This window comes from Gigantopelta aegis, chromosome 7, assembly GCF_016097555.1.
Source record: "Gigantopelta aegis isolate Gae_Host chromosome 7, Gae_host_genome, whole genome shotgun sequence".
Classification (NCBI taxonomy): domain Eukaryota; kingdom Metazoa; phylum Mollusca; class Gastropoda; order Neomphalida; family Peltospiridae; genus Gigantopelta; species Gigantopelta aegis.
In genome coordinates this window covers 16,415,269-16,432,768 of record NC_054705.1, presented here as the reverse complement: position 1 = coordinate 16,432,768, position 17,500 = coordinate 16,415,269, and the positions used below count along the sequence as shown (strand labels likewise).

At 38.6% G+C, this 17,500-nt stretch overlaps 1 protein-coding gene across 1 annotated transcript; it reads left to right on the top strand.

Moving 5' to 3' along the window:
- Positions 1-1,791: 1,791 nt before the first annotated feature.
- LOC121377933 (deleted in malignant brain tumors 1 protein-like) lies at positions 1,792-15,840 on the top strand. The gene is made up of 4 exons (XM_041506028.1): positions 1,792-1,969; positions 9,984-10,065; positions 13,396-13,511; positions 15,587-15,840. Exons 1-4 carry the CDS (start codon positions 1,897-1,899, stop codon positions 15,838-15,840), a joined length of 525 nt encoding a protein of 174 aa, XP_041361962.1. The 5' UTR covers positions 1,792-1,896.
- Positions 15,841-17,500: the final 1,660 nt, after the last annotated feature.

The window sequence follows — 17,500 nt, the reverse complement described above, 5'->3', positions numbered from 1 at the left end:
TTCTACCTGGACCTGGAGCTTCGAATATGGACCTAAGAGACACTATATATATATATATATATATATATATATAATTTTCATGAACATATTTTATTCCCTGAACAGTTTAGGCTCAGCTGGCAATGCCCCCGACCCCCCCCCCCCCCACACACACACACACACACTCTGCCTAAGACCCTGATCTGGAGAAGACCCTCTGTTACTGTGCTGTGATTCGTCTTGTACAAAACCCAATTTCCTTCAGGCTAAATTCGGTCCTGACAAGAGAAGCAGAAGAGACACCCAAAAGGTTTCATCAATTGTGGATGTAAAACCAAAACAAATTATTTACATTTATAATAGTTTCTGCGATCTGTGAGAGTGTGACCTTAGAATTAATGCTATGTACTTGATTGGTGTTGATGAACGAGCTCCTCGCCATAAACAGGGCTGAATTAATTATTTCATCAAGAATAGATGGTGATGATGATGATAACTAGTTTAACGTGCCCATATACCACTAGGGTTTCGAACACGCCCATCCCGATTCCGACCTCCGATAAGATCGGTGGCATGACTCGGGATGGAAGGGGGGAGGGGGGGGGGAGGGTGAAAATGGGCAGAATTTTGAAAATAGCAATTAGTAAAAAAGTTAATAGAATAAATAAAAAAAATAAAAAGGTTACAAGCCAAAAATAAAAAGAATTGACTGCTCGGCCGAATATTTATATAATTTGGAGCATTTTAGAAGGACAGTCGAAAATTAAATAAGAGAAAGAAGAGAGGATCGGACTATTTAATAATATTTAAAAGTATTTTCGACATAAAATTTTGAACGCAGATCTAAAAATTTAAAGTCCGATCGATATGTCCACGCGAGTGGCCTCGTTAAGGCCGTTAGGGTGCACAGCTTGTAGGGACGAGATGGGTTGCAGCCCGTCAAGAAAACCCCTAGATTGACAGTCGATAGACGTTGAAGGTGTAGTGCTGTGCTGAAATACAGATCTTGAGAAGATGGATCCGTCTGAACGAGAGAGAGTATCAGACTAGGGTATAGTCCAGTCGTCATAGTTTGGTATAGTGGTGCGGACGGGCCCGACTCCGGAGGATACGAGATGGTATCACTATAAAGCAAGGTAAAGTCTAGAAAAAGAGTAGTAGGGGCCGACCCCGCTTCCTATTTCTTCTTAGAGTGGGGCGGTCAATCTTCCAGTGCTGCTAGGACAGGCTCGGACATGTAGAGACTAAACGCGAACAACCGTGGCGTTCTGCAGAATGGCCATCATACGAGTCACGAAAAAAACCAAGTCGACAGTCAGACGGAGAAATGACGTGGAGGCAAGGAATCTCGCTAAAAAAGAATCCAACCTGGTGGTGCAGGCTGTCGAAACGAGAAGCGTTCCAGCGTTCAATCAGTTCCAATGGCCGCATACATCCCAGTACAAAACTTAATTTCGCTGACAAAAACAACGAAATGAAGGACCCCCAAGTCGAGCACACGAAAGCACGTGCAGTGTGCACACGCAAAACAAACACGTCTTACCGCGTGGAGCTCCAGACTGGGAATGTCAAGAATAGAGGACTCCGCCCAGATTGCAATTGTTTCCCTACCCGTAGACCGAGTACTCTGTCGTTCAAAGGCTGGACGGATGTTTGGACGGTTATACTCTCTCTCCGTATCTAGCTCGCGGCTACCCTACATCGTGTGATCATTGCTGAACTGCCTTGGTGTAGTGTTCTCAGGTCCTATTTACGCACGTCAACCAAGCGCAACCGAGGACAGAAATTGCACAATACCTCACATGACTACTCAAGCAACCCACCCTACATACACGCTACTTTGTAGTGTGACGTCGTATAAAGAAAATCCGGTTTTGATCCCCACAAGGAAGTTGAATAATATTTTCAATCAGCAACATGATTTGGAAATACGGATTATTATTAACATTGTTTCTCATATATTCATCATTCATTAAGGACATTTCCTCGGGTAAGTTCACTTATCAGTTACAGGTGACGTTAAAGGTACAATCGCTGTATAAATGAATTACTTTTGTTTGGTCATACACACCCGTTGTTGAGAAGATCTTTCGTTATTTCGGAGCAGTACGTAGCACTCTGGGCCGAGGTATGTGTTGTCCTGTCTGTGGGATGGTGGATATGTGCGTGTATGTAACTGTGTGTATGTGTGTGTGTGTGTGTATTTTCTTGTAATTCCGTGTGTTTGTGTGTGTGTGTGTGTGTGTGTGTGTGTGTGTGTGTGTGTGTGTGTGTGTATGTCTGTGTAAATAAAATAAAATAAAATAAAATACTTGCTATTGAAATGGCTGCAAAATGGTATTTCAGAGCCTCTGGATTTCAAAACTTCCTGGGGTCATGCCCCCGGATCCCCTAATATATTGCCCCTTCCATGCTAGTTCGCTCCAACAATTCATCTGCAACCCCTTCTCTCCCCACCCCCACCTCCACCCCTAAAAAACAACAACAACAACAACAACAACAAAAACCCATAGTTACAGCCCTGCACAAGCTTGTGTAATAATATATATTTATAATATGTTGGGGCAAATGTGTAATACTTATAAGTGACCGTCCTCGGTGGCGTCGTGGCAGGCCATCGGTCTACAGGCTGGTAGGTACTGGGTTCGGATCCCAGTCGAGGCATGGGATTTTAAATCCAGATAGCGACTCCAAACCTTGAGTGAGTGCTCCGCAAGGCTCAATGGGTAGGTGTAAACCACTTGCATCGACAAGTGATACATAACTGGTTCAACAAAGTCCATGGTTTGTGCTATTCTGCCTGTGGGAAGCGCAAATAAAAGATCCCTTGCTGCTAATCGGAAGAGTAGCCCATGTAGTGGCGACAGCGGGTTTCCTCTCAAACCCTGTGTGGTCCTTAACCATATGTCTGACGCCATATAACCGTAAATAAAATGTCCAATAACGCAGGTGAGTTTGTTGTCACTGTATGCATCAGTCGCGAGACTGCGAAACACAGTGATATAAAGTCTACTTCAAAACGTTCATGTAATAATCCATAAAAATGCCACCCACCCCCCCCCCCCCCCCGAATCCCGGAAAATTAGGGGTGATTAGTGGCATACTCGATATTATTGTTTACTTGGCTGCCAGGTGCAACCCCCCCCCCCCAATACAAAATCCTGCCTACGCCACTGACTACCCCCCCCCCATCCCCACCCTCGCAACAGTATTGGGGCTACAAGGCAGTAACTAGCCTCAAACTAGTGAGGGTGGTGTGGTAGTCGAAACAGAAGCAGGGTACAGTAACAGAGGGTCTTCTCTAAGCCTTCCGTGTAATAATTCATAAGAATGCCCCCTCCATCTCCCCCTCCCCCCACCCACAAACACACCTATCCCCTTGTAACAGTGGTGGGACTGCAGGGCAGTAACTAGCTTCACACTAGTGGGGCTGATAGTCAAAACATATGCAGGGTACAGTAACATAGTGTCTTCTCCACAATGGTAATGTAATAAGCCATAACAATGTCACAACCGACACCCCCACCCCCACCCCCACCCCAGCCTTCATCCTCCTAGTTGCTCTCTAACAGGTTTGTGTGAGTACGGATGACGGACAGCCTGGTACTACTCTGCCGCTCCAGTGCTAGACGAACGGTCGGACAGTCTTAAGCTGTGTTCACACTTACACAAGATAAATAAGAATTGTTTCTCATTTTTTAGGAATTGATCGATGTATAAGTCACAAATGGTATAAAATCGCGTAGCGTAACGAAGCGATTTTATACTACATTTGTGACTTTTATACATCGATAAATTCCTAAAAAATGAGAAACAATTCTTATAATTACAAACAGTACAAGAAGTGTACCTTAAAACACTGAAAAATAATTTCTTTCGTTCTTACCGTCAGCCATGTTCTGTAAATAAGCGTAGGAATACATGTATACATACTATTGGATGTTTTGGGTGTTTTTTTTAACAGAATAAAAACAAATAAAAAATATATTGTAATTTTTATTTATTTATAACATGAATATCTCATCCAGTTTCCCTTATTTTTTTAATCGAGAAAACAGGTCACTTCCTTGTTCTATTTTTAAAACGATCACCGAACTGGGTCATTGGGCTTCTCGCCCATCCAGCTAAAAATAGTTTCAATCGATCCTGGTCTTCCGTGATGACGTATTTTTATGAGGTTTATGGAAGGATAACGCTTGGTTTTTTAGTGACGTCAGCCAATCAGAATACAGTAAATCGTATAAATTCGGAAAGTTTGTAATTATACTGGTTTAACTATAATACTGATTTAGCAAAAAATACTTTTGGTTTTATGAGTGTTACACGAATAACAGGGCTGCGTTCAGCCATACCGAGCAGAAAAACGTCCGCTAGACTGATTTATGCACTTCACGGTAAATCAAATGGCCACGTCGGGAACCAATCAAATATTTCGCGACTGTTAGCGAAACGTTCGCTGGCTGAACGTATGCCAGGTATACCGATAGAAGGCGGAAGTGTAGTTATCAGAGCATGCGCAAGGTAGGCCTATCAAACTAAAATTGACTAGGAGTCTGCTAGGCCGTTGCTAACGCACTTACTGCTTCTTCTGACAGTGACGTCTCTGTAACTTCCGCCTTATACCAGTTTTAACTAAAACAGTTTGAGTTCACATTTACATTTAAATTGTTTTAGTTATGCCAAATAATAAGTAGGCAAAGACTGTCGCTCTAATACAAAAATAATCCTCTGTTTGACCTTGATTTTTTTAAACATATCAATCAATACTACTCAAACTAAAGGAAGAAACCCGACAGCACCTCCTTCAACCTAAATACAGTTTGTTTTGTTTAACGACACCACTAGAGCACATTGATGTATAAATCATATGCTATTGGATGTCAAACATTTCATAATTTGACAAAATATTAGTCTTAGAGAGGAAACCCGCTGCATTTTTCAATTAGTAACAGATAGAATAACACATACCACGGTCTTTAATATACCAGTCGTGGTGCACTGGCTGGGACGAGAAATAGCCCTGTTGGCCCACCGACGGGGATCGATCATAGAACGACTGCACATCAGGCGGGTTTTTTTTTACCACTGCGCTCTTTTCAACAGTGGTTCGGTTGAATAGTTAGGTGCTACCGGTTTTTTTTCCTAAATAGTGTGTGCATTAAAGATGAATATGTGAAATATTTGTCATCATCAAATTCGAAAAGTAAAGTTCGTTTTTTTTAAAGACGCCACTAGAGCACACTGATTTATTAATCATCGGCTATTGGATGTCAAACATTTGGTAACTCTGACACGTAGTCATCAGAGGAAACCCGCTACATTTTTCCTAATGGAACAATGGATATTTTATATGCGCTTTCCCACACATAGGAAAGCACATACCACGGTCTTTGATATACCAGTCGTGGTGCACTGGCTGGAACGAGAAATAGCCGAAATGGGCCTACCAACGGGGATCGATCCTAGACCAACCGCGCATCAGGCGAGCGCTTTACCACTATGACGAAAATGATCAGTAATCAATGTAAAGGTACTAGTATTTATTACCCCAGCAGGCACTCATAACGGGGGAAATAAAAATCACTGAGAAATTATCATGCATTGGTTTAACGTACACTACTATTGGATGATTTGACGCCAACAACCAATCACCTTGTTGGTACTAAATATGACTTCATCACGATTTAGCAAAGCGCACACAATGACGTCACGTAGTTTAAAGCGTTTGCGTTTACGTCTTTCTGGTTTCAGTGTTAAACTTGTAATAAAATGGTAGTTTAATGTAATTCATTATGAAAACTATCTGTGTTGAGTGAATAAAATACAAAGTTAAAGCAATATTCGGAAGGGTAACTTAATTTACGTCGTTTCTATATACAAAGACGTGTAACTGTTGCAGTCTATTATATATCGAAATTAAAGACTTTAAAAAAAAAAAGAAAAAAAAAAAAGAAAAGCTGGGCCAATAAATAGAATGACAAACTTGGTACCAGTTATTATCAAATGTATGTCCCTCGTGAAATAATTTTCACTTGTCACTCGTGGCAAGTAAACATTATTTCACATTATTTCACTCGGGATTTAAATTTGATAACAACTAGTAACTCGTTTATTATCCTCTATTTAATGTCTAAAAGAAGAGTATTATTGTATTGGAGGGGAAAGTTTTGCCTACTCTATGGTAGGCAAACATCCCGTGTTTTCGTCATAAAAGTTGTCTGATGACAGATTATAACTGTCATATTAATCGAATTGGTATCACCTGGGCTGTCAAAGTATCATGTTGTTTTTTTTAATAGCCCTTTGTATCTAGTTAATAAATTAGTATGATCGATTTTGTTTAGTAGTAGGTTTTGGTAGATTTTGACCCCCAAAACCCCACCCCTTGAAAATGCACCTGAGCTCTCGAAGGGCAGCGTACTCGAGCTAGGATGATTGATTGATTTGGACTTTGCTAATGGAGGGGTGTGGGACACTGAGTTAAGTTTCCACCCCATTCGTTGCCGCTGCGTCACTTAAAACACCATTATCAAGCACCGGCCTCGGTGGCGTCGTGGTAGGCCATCTGTCTACAGGCTGGTAGGTACTGGGCTCAGATCCCAGTCGAGGCATGAGATTTTTAATCCAGATACCGACTCCAAACCCTGAGTGAGTGCTCCGCAAGGCTCAGTGGGTAGATGTAAACCACTTCCACCGACCATTGATACATAACTGGTTCAACAAAGGCCATGGTTTGTGCTGTCCTGCCTATGGGAAGCGCAAATAAAAGATAGGAAGAGTAGCCCATGTAGTGGCGACAGCGGGTTTCCTCTCAAAATCTGTGTGGTCCTTAACCATATGTCTGACGCCATATAACCGTAAATAAAATGTGTTGAGTGCGTCGTTAAATAAAACATTTTTTTCTTTCTTTCCATTATCAAGCACTACACGACAACACAACCATGTTGTTTACAAGTCACACCTGAAAATAGATAGAGCGGAAACTCGCTCAGGTCGTACAGTGCTCACCTATATATATGTGTGTGTGTGTGTGTGTGTGTGTCTGTCTGTCTGTGTGTGTGTGTCTGTCTGTGTGTGTATGTGTGTGTGTGTGTGTGTGCGCGCGCGTTAGTGTTGATGTGTCTGTGTATGAATGTGTGTTAGTGTTTATGTGTATGTGTATGCCTGTCTGTCTGTCTGTGAGTGTGTGTGTGTGTGTGTGTGTTCGTGCGTGTTAGTTTTTATGTGTCTGTGCTGTATGTATGTGTGTATGTGTGCGTGTGCGTGTGTGTGTGTGTGTGTGTGTATGTGTGTTAGTGATTATGTGTATGTGTATGGGTGTGTGTTAGTGTTTATGTGTCTGTGTATGTATGTGTGTTAGTGTTTATGTCTCTGTGTGTGTGTGTGTGTGTGTGTGTTAGTGTTTGTGTGTCTGTGTATATATGTGTGTTAGTGTTTATGTCTCTCTCTCTCTCTCTCTCTCTCTCTCTCTCTCTCTGTGTGTGTGTGTGTGTGTGTGTGTGTGTGTATGTGTCTGTGTCTGTGTATGTATGTATGTTAGTGTTTAGTTGTCTGTGTATGAGTGTGTGTTAGTAATTATATGTATGTGTGTGTGTGCGTGTGTGTGCGTGTGTGTGTATGTGTGTGTGTGTGTGTTAGTTGTTATGTGTCTGTGCTGTATGTATGTGTGTATGTGTGCGTGTGCGTGTGTGTGTGTGTGTGTGTGTGTATGTGTGTTAGTGATTATGTGTATGTGTATGGGTGTGTGTTAGTGTTTATGTGTCTGTGTATGTATGTGTGTTAGTGTTTATGTCTCTGTGTGTGTGTGTGTGTGTGTGTGTGTTAGTGTTTGTGTGTCTGTGTATATATGTGTGTTAGTGTTTATGTCTCTCTCTCTCTCTCTCTCTCTCTCTCTCTCTCTCTCTCTCTCTCTCTCTCTCTCTCTCTCTCTCTCTCTCTCTGTGTGTGTGTGTGTGTGTGTGTGTATGTGTCTGTGTCTGTGTATGTATGTATGTTAGTGTTTAGTTGTCTGTGTATGAGTGTGTGTTAGTAATTATATGTATGTGTGTGTGTGCGTGTGTGTGCGTGTGTGTGTATGTGTGTGTGTGTGTGTTAGTTGTTATGTATCTGTGTATGTAAGTGTGTTAGTGTTGATGTGTCTGTGTCTCTCTATTTGTGTGTGTGTGTGTGTGTGTGTGTATGTGTGTTAGTGTTTATGTGTCTGTGTATGAGTGTGTCTAAATGTTGATGTGTCTCTGTATGTATGTGTGCTAGTGTTTATGTGTATGTGTCTGTATGTGTGTGTGTGTGTGTGTGTGTGTGTGTGTCATGTGTGTGTGTGTGTATGTGTGTTAGTGTTTATGTGTATGTGTGTTTGTATGTGTGTTATTGTTTATGTATCTATGTCTGTGTGTGTGTGTGTGTGTGTGTGTTTTAGTGTTTATGTGTCTGTGTGTGTGTGTATGTGTGTTATTGTTTATGTATCTGTGTCTGTTTGTGTTTATGTGTGTATGTGTTTGTGTATGTATGTGTGTTAGTGTTTATGTGTATGTGTATGAGTGTGTGTTAGTGTGTATGTGTCTGTGTATGTATATGTGTTAGTGTTTATTTGTCTGTGTATGTATGTGTGTTAGTGTTTATGTGTCTGTGTTTGTATGTGGGTTAGTGTTTATGTGTATGTGTATGTATGTGGGTTAGTGTTTATGTATATGTGTATGTATGTGGGTTAGTGTTTATGTGTATGTGTATGTATGTCGGTTAGTGCTTATGTTTCTGTGTATGTATGTGGGTTAGTGCTTATGTGTCTGTGTATGTATGTGGGTTAGTGTTTATGTGTATGTGTATGTATGTGGGTTAGTGTTTATGTGTATGTGTATGTATGTGGGTTAGTGTTTATGTGTATGTGTATGTATGTGGGTTAGTGTTTATGTGTATGTATGTGTGTTAGTGTTTATGTGTATGTGTATGTATGTGGGTTAGTGTTTTATGTGTATGTGTATGTATGTGTGTTTGCTTCTTGAGGAAGGAAAGAAAGAAAGAAGTGTTTTATTTAACGACGTACTCAACACATTTTATTTACGGTTATATGGCGTCAGACATATGGTTAAGGACCACACAGATTTATTTAGAGCAAACCCGCTGTCGCCACATAGGCTACTCTTTTACGACAGCCAGCAAGGGATCTTTTAGGTGCGCTTCCCACATGCAGGATAGCACAAACCATGACCTTTGTTAAACCAGTTATGGATCACTGGTCGGTGCAAGCGGTTTACACCCACCCACTGAGCCTTGCGGGGTACTCACTCAGGGTTTGGAGTCGGTATCTGGATTAAAAAGTTCATTCCTCGACTGGGATCCGAACCCAGTACCTACCGGCCTGTAGACCGATGGCCTGCCACGACGCCACCGAGGCCGGTCTCTTGAGGAAGGTTACCTTCTTCTTGCTTCATTTTGTTATCTTTGTATGTTTTGGTTTAGTCGGTTTGGGTTTAACCTTATAACGTATTGTTTACGGTATGGGGAAAGCGAGGGTACTCATTTCAACACCATGTGCAGTAGGCATTGTCTTTAGCACTAGTTATAGACACCTTTATTATACATTGTTATACATTGTGGCTGTTGGAGAGTTAAAGGTTGATATATCTAACGAGTGATTTATTAATTATCGGCTATTGGATGTGAAACATTTGATAATTCTGACTCATAGTCATCAGAGGAAGCCCGCTACATCTTTCCTAATGCAGCAAGGGATGTTTTATATGCACTTTGTCAGAGACAGAAAAGCACATACCATTGCCTTTGACCAGTTGTGGTGCACTTGTTGAAACGAGAGAGAAAACCCCAATCCGTAGAATGGATCCACCGAAGTGGTTCGATCTTGCGACGAATGCACCTCAAGCGAGCACTCAACCGCCTGAGCTAAATCCCGTACCCATGGTATAGATAAATGTGAGAGTGTTTCTGGTGATAACATGTTTATGTTTATATCTAACTATTTTACGACATATTCACCTTTTGTATTTCAGATTCTATGTGTTTCTACAACTTGACAGCAAACTCCACCGTCCAGACATTTACCTCCCCTGGCTATCCAAATCACTATGACAAGTACGTATAACATTTTAAAAAAATAGCTGCTCGTCTCGACAAATGTTTTGATACGAATTGCATATAAAACAGAAATGTTTTTATTTTATTTTATTTAACGACGCACTCAACACATTTTATTTATGGTTATATGGCGTCGGACATATGGTTAAGGACCTCACAGATATTAAGAGAGGAATGGAAATGTTTTATTTAACGATGCACCAATACATTTTATTTACGGTTATATGGCGTCGGACATATGGTTAAGGACCACACAAATATTGAGAGAGGAAACCCGCTGTCGCCACTTCATGGGCTACTCGTTTCGATTAGCAGCGAGGGATCTTTTATATACACCGTCCCACAGACAGGATAGCACATGCCACGGCCTTTGGTGTACTAGTCGTGGTGTACAGGCTGGAGCGAAAAGTCAAGCGAATCTGGGACTCTTGACCGTAAACTTACACTATTTGGCAGAATCACAACGTTAACAACGTTAATATTACCAAAATGTTATTTGCAAATTTTGGCACCATCAAACCAGTTATAGTTAAAAAGTTAAATAAACGATTTTAGAAAATAATTTGACGAAATAAACCTGACAAAGTTTTTTAAAAAGTTATAATTCAGGACCATAAAATCGTGGTGTGTGTGTGGTGGGGGGGGGGGGGGCGTGAGAAGGTAAAAAGTAATAAACTATCTACGTATATAATATCATTAAAGTCAACGTGGATACGGGTACTTTTAATTAATACAAATTTGACATGTCTTTTCTCGTCACGTACATGTATATTAATCAGAGAACTCTTTATATATGGCGATCATTTTATTAATTTAAAAATTAAAATTATGACTAACCCGTTTTGGGAATATGTTCTTCATAATTGGCGAAACATCCAGTGTAAACAGCCAACAGAAAATGAAAACAATATAGCTGGTATAAATATTTGGTTTAACAGTGAAATATTAAAAAATAAGAAACCTATTTTAATTTTGTTTTTAAATATGCAGAAAAGGAAGTTTTTTCATTAGTGATTTAGTTAATACTGATGGAGGATTTCTACATTTATGTGATTTGATAGCAAACTTTAATATAAAATACCCTTTATTATAGAGTATGCTTATTTTATTAATGCACTGAAATGTTTCATAGGTATTTATGTAAGATATATTTATGGAATATAGGAGTCAATTACAAACGATAAACCAGTATACCCCAACAAGCTAAAACAACTTCTTAAAGATACATTGGGATGTAGATAGATATATTAATTACTATGCTACACAAGAGCCATTCCAAAATATCAATTAAAATATTAAAATAAAGAATTGTGTTATTCACCAACAGAATGGAAAATATTTTACAATATACCTTTTAAATGCATTAGAGATACAAATATACTATGGTTTCAGTACAACATTCTACACAGATTTCTCACTACTAACACATTTCTATATGCAACACATTATATTAATCCAAATAATACGTTTTATAATGGTATGCCAGAGGCCATTGGATATCTATTGTATGATTGTTACTTGGAAAAATATTACAAACTGGATATACAATACTATATGAGACTGCATAAATATAGATTAACATATTGCCATTTTGCGTCTGCTTAAGCAAACAAATACATATGCAATAAATATGTTAAATATTGACATAAATATAATATTTTTATACCACAGAAATAAAACCTTAAAATTAAACTTCTTTGCCTTGAAAAACAGAATTAAAGAAAAGCTGGAAACTGAAAAATGTATCTTATTTGAAAATGGTAATTATGAAAATTTTAAGAAACAGTGTGAGCAGTGGTATAATATATTTCAAACAATGATACAATCTTATTAAACTTTATATTTGTTATTTATATTATTTCTAAAATACCTTCTTTGAACTTACTGCTCCTTCACACACCTTTTTATAACAATTTTGTATTTATGTTAATTCCGTGTAGTTGCGACATCTTTTCGTTTTCGTTTTGGCCCCAGATAACAAATATTTTTTAAAAATCAACAAAAAACAACAACCCCACCCGCAAACAAAACAAAACAAAACAAACACAACATCAACAACAAAAATATACATAAGGTGTGTTTGATTATGCCTATTCGACTATATATATATATATATATATATATACATATACATATTCATTCATACATATATATATATATATATATATATATATATATATATATATATATATATATATATATATATATATATATATATATATATATATATTATTATTTTATTTTTTTTTTTTTTATTATTATTATTATTATTATTATTATTATCGCTATGGTTCAACATAACCGAGCTTATAAAAACAAAACATACGAAGCACACGTGCACCAAGCATTCTGAGAGTACTGCTAAAACAATATATGTCCCCATCCGAACCCAACAATTTTTTGTATATATATATATATATATATATTGCCATTTATATGTATGTATGGAAAACTATGTATATAGTGTTTTCCCCAGCTTGTTTTGGCATTTTGCAGCACCATCTTACCTCAGTCAGCGCCGTGCTGCCCTGAGATTAAACAAGTCTTTTTCTGTAATCAATTCTAAAATTGCCTTTATAAAACACAAAAAAAAATGTATTATTAATTAATAAAATATGCCTTTTATATCTTTTGTCATTCATATATTAAAGGAAACACATAAATTACATTTTTTGTGTATTTTTAATGAAAAACAAGTGCCCCGAAAATGGTGAAAATGTCCCACAAGTGTTTGGTCTACCATGCCTTGCCTAATTTTTAGGGAAGTCACTAGTATACCATATGTAACATACAAAATATTGTGAGACAGTGAGCTCAAGGTACCCCTGTCCTGACACTGCATCTATGTTCTGGGCACAATGGAATATATTTTACTAATAATAATAATAAATAATAATAATAATAATAACCCAACAACAACCACAAAACAAAACAAAACAAAGAAGAAGAATTGCTTTCTTTTCTGGCTTTTTTTTTTTTTTTTAAATGTTAAAACTGATTTCTTCAAACCATAATTTTCAAAATGGCCAGTTTTAGCTGTAATCCTTCGTTAATATTTATATGATATTAAACTAGTTTCCATTTCATATCACGTTTGTGTCCTGAGTGAAATAAATTATTTCACGAGGGACATAAACATGATGCGAAATGGTAGGGAGTTTATTGCCCATAATCAATTTTAATTCTGACTGAGGTTCCGGTAAGCTTGTAGTGTACCTTTATCAATGCCATCATTGTATGACGTCGAAGTGTTACGTAACCTCTGATATAAACTAAGATATTTTTAACCATATGCATAATAATATTTCTTCTTTTTTTCTTGCATAGTAATGAGCGGTGTGAGTGGCTAATACAGGCGGAGTCCAGCAATCTGACAATCATCGCAGAGCTGGTCGAGTGTCGGACAGAAGGCAGAATCTACGACTTTATCTCTGTATACAATGGTAAATGTACAGCTTCTTTTGTTTAACGAAGTGAACGCCCACCATACGACTTTAGCTCTGTGTGCGATGTTAAGTCTACAGTTTGTTTTGTTTAATGAAGTGAAGGCCCACCATACGACTTTATCTTTGTGTACAATGGTAAGTCTAGAGTTTGTTTTGTTTAACGAAGTGAAGGCTCACCATACGACTTTATCTTTGTGTACAATGGTAAGTCTAGAGTTTGTTTTGTTTAACGAAGTGAAGGCTCACCATACGACTTTATCTTTGTGTACAATGGTAAGTCTAGAGTTTGTTTTGTTTAACGAAGTGAAGGCTCACCATACGACTTTATCTTTGTGTACAGTGGTAAGTCTAGAGTTTGTTTTGTTTAACGAAGTGAAGGCTCACCATACGACTTTATCTTTGTGTACAATGGTAAGTCTAGAGTTTGTTTTGTTTCACGACGTGGACGCCCACCATACGACTTTATCTCTGTGTGCGGTTTTGGTTAACAACATGAAGGCCCACCATACGACTTCATCACTGTGTACTATGGTAAGTCTAGAGTTTATTTTATTTAATGAAGTGAAAGCACGTCATACGACTTTAGCTCTGTGTACGATGGGACCTAACTGTGATATGAAATGGTATGAAGTTTAATATCATATAATTATTAGCGCTATGGTTCAACATAACCGAGTTAATAAAAATTTAAAAAAACATACGAAGCACACGTGCACCAAGCATTCTGAGAGTACTGCTAAAACAATATATGTCCCCATCCGAACCCAACAAGTTTTCGTATCTCCTAAATCACCATCAAAGTTAAACATGATCAGTAACAATACATAATAAAGGTATATACAAAATTTCATCTCATTTCAGTATCTTCAGGCATTGCAAAACAAAAGTTCGGAAAACAAATTATCATATTTCCTATGTTTAAGGGCCATAACTCTATTTCCAAAATGGGTTAAGCGCCATGAAAAAAAAAATCGCCATAAAAAATCTTGATCTATAACAGTACATAATAGAGCTACACACACAATTTGAGCTCAATATATCAAAGCATTCTGAAAGAAACAAACATCCGTAAAACTATATGTGGGACAGACGGAAGGACAGACAGACAGACAGTCAGACAGGAAGGCAGGCAGGCAGGCAGGTAGACAGACAAACATACCGATATATAGACAGACAGGCATCTATACAGAGACAGACGAACGGACGGAACGAACAGACGGACGGACGGACGGACAGACAGACAGACATATAGACAGGCGGACGGAGATGAAACCTATAGTCCCCTCCCCCCGAAAACATAAAAAAATAAATAAATAAATAAAATAAAAATACAAATAAATAAAATAAATAATAATAATTAAAAATAAATAAATAAATAAATATAAATATAAAAATAAAATAAAATAAAATACTTGCTATTGAAATGGCTGCAAAATGGTATTTCAGAGCCTCTGGATTTCAAAACTTCCTGGGGTCATGCCCCTGGATCCCCTAATATATTGCCCCTTCCATGCTAGTTCGTTCCAAGAATTCATCTGCAACCCCTTCTCTCCTCACCCCCACCTCCACCCCTAAAAAACAACAACAACAACAAAAACCCATAGTTACAGCCCTGCACAAGCTTGTTTAATAATATATATTTATAATATGTTGAGGCAAGTATGTAATACTTATAAGTGACCGGCCTCGGTGGCGTCGTGGCAGGCCATCGGTCTACAGGCTGGTAGGTACTGGGTTCGGATCCCAGTCGAGGCATGGGATTTTTAATCCAGATACCGACTCCAAACCCTGAGTGAGTGCTCCGCAAGGTTCAATGGGTAGGTGTAAACCACTTGCACCGACCAGTGATCCATAACTGGTTCAACAAAGGCCATGGTTTGTGCTATCCTGCCTGTGGGAAACGCAAATAAAAGATCCCTTGCTGCTAATCGGAAGAGTAGCCCATGTAGTGGCGACAGCGGGTTTCCTCTCAAACCCTGTGACGCCATATAACCGTAAATAAAATGTGTTGAGTGCGTCGTTAAATAAAAAATGTCTTTCGTTTCTTTTAGTTATAAGTGTTTTTTCTCCAGGACCTGACAGGAACAGTACCAGAATCGCCCTGTGGGGTGGAACTGTGCAGAACACGCTCACAGTTCCCAGCAGTGGAAACAGGATGTACATTTCCTTCCAGTCAGACAGCTCCGTAACCAATCGAGGTTTCGTCATCAGATATTACCAGTCCAATAACGCAGGTGAGTTTGTTGTCACTGTTTGCATCAGTCGCGAGACTGCGAAACACAGTGATATAAAGTCTACTTCAAAACGTTCATGTAATAATCCATAAAAATGCCGGGTAATTAGGGGTGATCATGGGGTGTCGGTACTAAATATGACGTCATCGCGATTTAGTAAAGCACACACAATGACGTCACGTAGTTTAAAGCGTTTGTGTTTACGTCTTTCTGGTTTCAGTGTTAAACTTGTAATAAAATGGTAGTTTAATGTAATTCATTATGAAAATTATCTGTGAACTGTGAATAAAATACAAAGTTAAAGCAATACCCAGAACAGTAACTTAATTTACGTCGTTTCTATATACAAAGACGTGTAACCGTTGCAGTCTATTATATATTGAAATTAAAGACTTTAAAAAAAAAAAAAGCTGGGGCAATAAATAGAATAACAAACTTGGTTCCAGTTATTATCAACTTTATGTCCCTCGTGAAATAATTTTCACTTGTCACTCGCTAAAGCTCGTGGCAAGTAAACATTATTTCACACGGGATATAAATTTGATAATAAATAGTAACTCGTTTATTATCCTCTATTTAATGTCAAAAAGAGGAGTATTATTGTATTGGAGGGGAAAGTTTTGCCTACTCTATGGTAGGCAAACATCGCGTGTTTTCGTCATAAGAGTTTGATGATATATTTTAGCTGTCATATTGGTCGAACTGGTATCAACTGGGCTGTCAAAGTGTCATGGTGTCTTTTTAATAGCCCTTTGTCTCTAGATAATAAATTAGTATGATAGATTTTGGTAGATTTTGACCCCCAAAACCCCACCCCCTGAAAATGCGCCTGAGCTCTCGAAGGGCAGCGTACTCGAGCTAGGATGATTGATTGATTTGGGCTTTGCTAATGGAGGGGTGTGGGACACTGAGTTACGTTTCCACCCCATTCGTTATCGCTGCGTCTTTTAACACACCATTATCAAGCACTACACGACAACACGACTATGTTGTTTATAAGTCACACCTGAGAATAGATAGGGAGGAATTTCGGTCAGGTCGTACAGTGCTCACCTATATGTTTGTGCGCGCGTGTGTGTGTTTGTGTGTGTGTGTGTGTGTGTGTGTGTGTGTTTGTTTGTGTGTGTGTGTGTGTGTGTGTGTGTGTGTGTGTGTGTGTGTACATACATACACACATACATACAAACACACACACACACCGTATATATATATATATATATTGAAACTCCTCTAAACCGGACACCCTCGGGACCAAAAATAAATCCGGTTTTAAGAGGTATCCGGTTTAGAGAGGTTCTGTTCCGTACAGATATTTAAAAACGGGTACGCAAAAACGTCCGTTTTTGAAGGAATTCCGGTTTACAGAGGATCCGGTTTTGTGAGGTATATATATATTAATGTGGGTAGTTGACGTTTCGTCCCCAAACCAATTCGCCACAAATCAGTTCGACCCGACTACATGCATCTGATGAAATAGTGCATATGTGGCAATGTACCTACATAAAGATAGCACTGGTCCCAAGCTTGTTTGTCACTTTATTGCTAATCTGTTGGTGGGAGTCTTACACTGTAATAGAATATTTGCTAATAAAGTGGGGTTTTTTGGTGTGAACTTGTTGATAATTTTTGGTGTGTGTGTGTGTTTGTGCAGGTATGTGTGTGTGTGTGTGGGGGGGGGGGGGGGGTGGTTGTCTTTTTATGAGGAAGTTCCAATTCGCTGACCCTTTTGTTAATGTGTAATGATTTCTTACC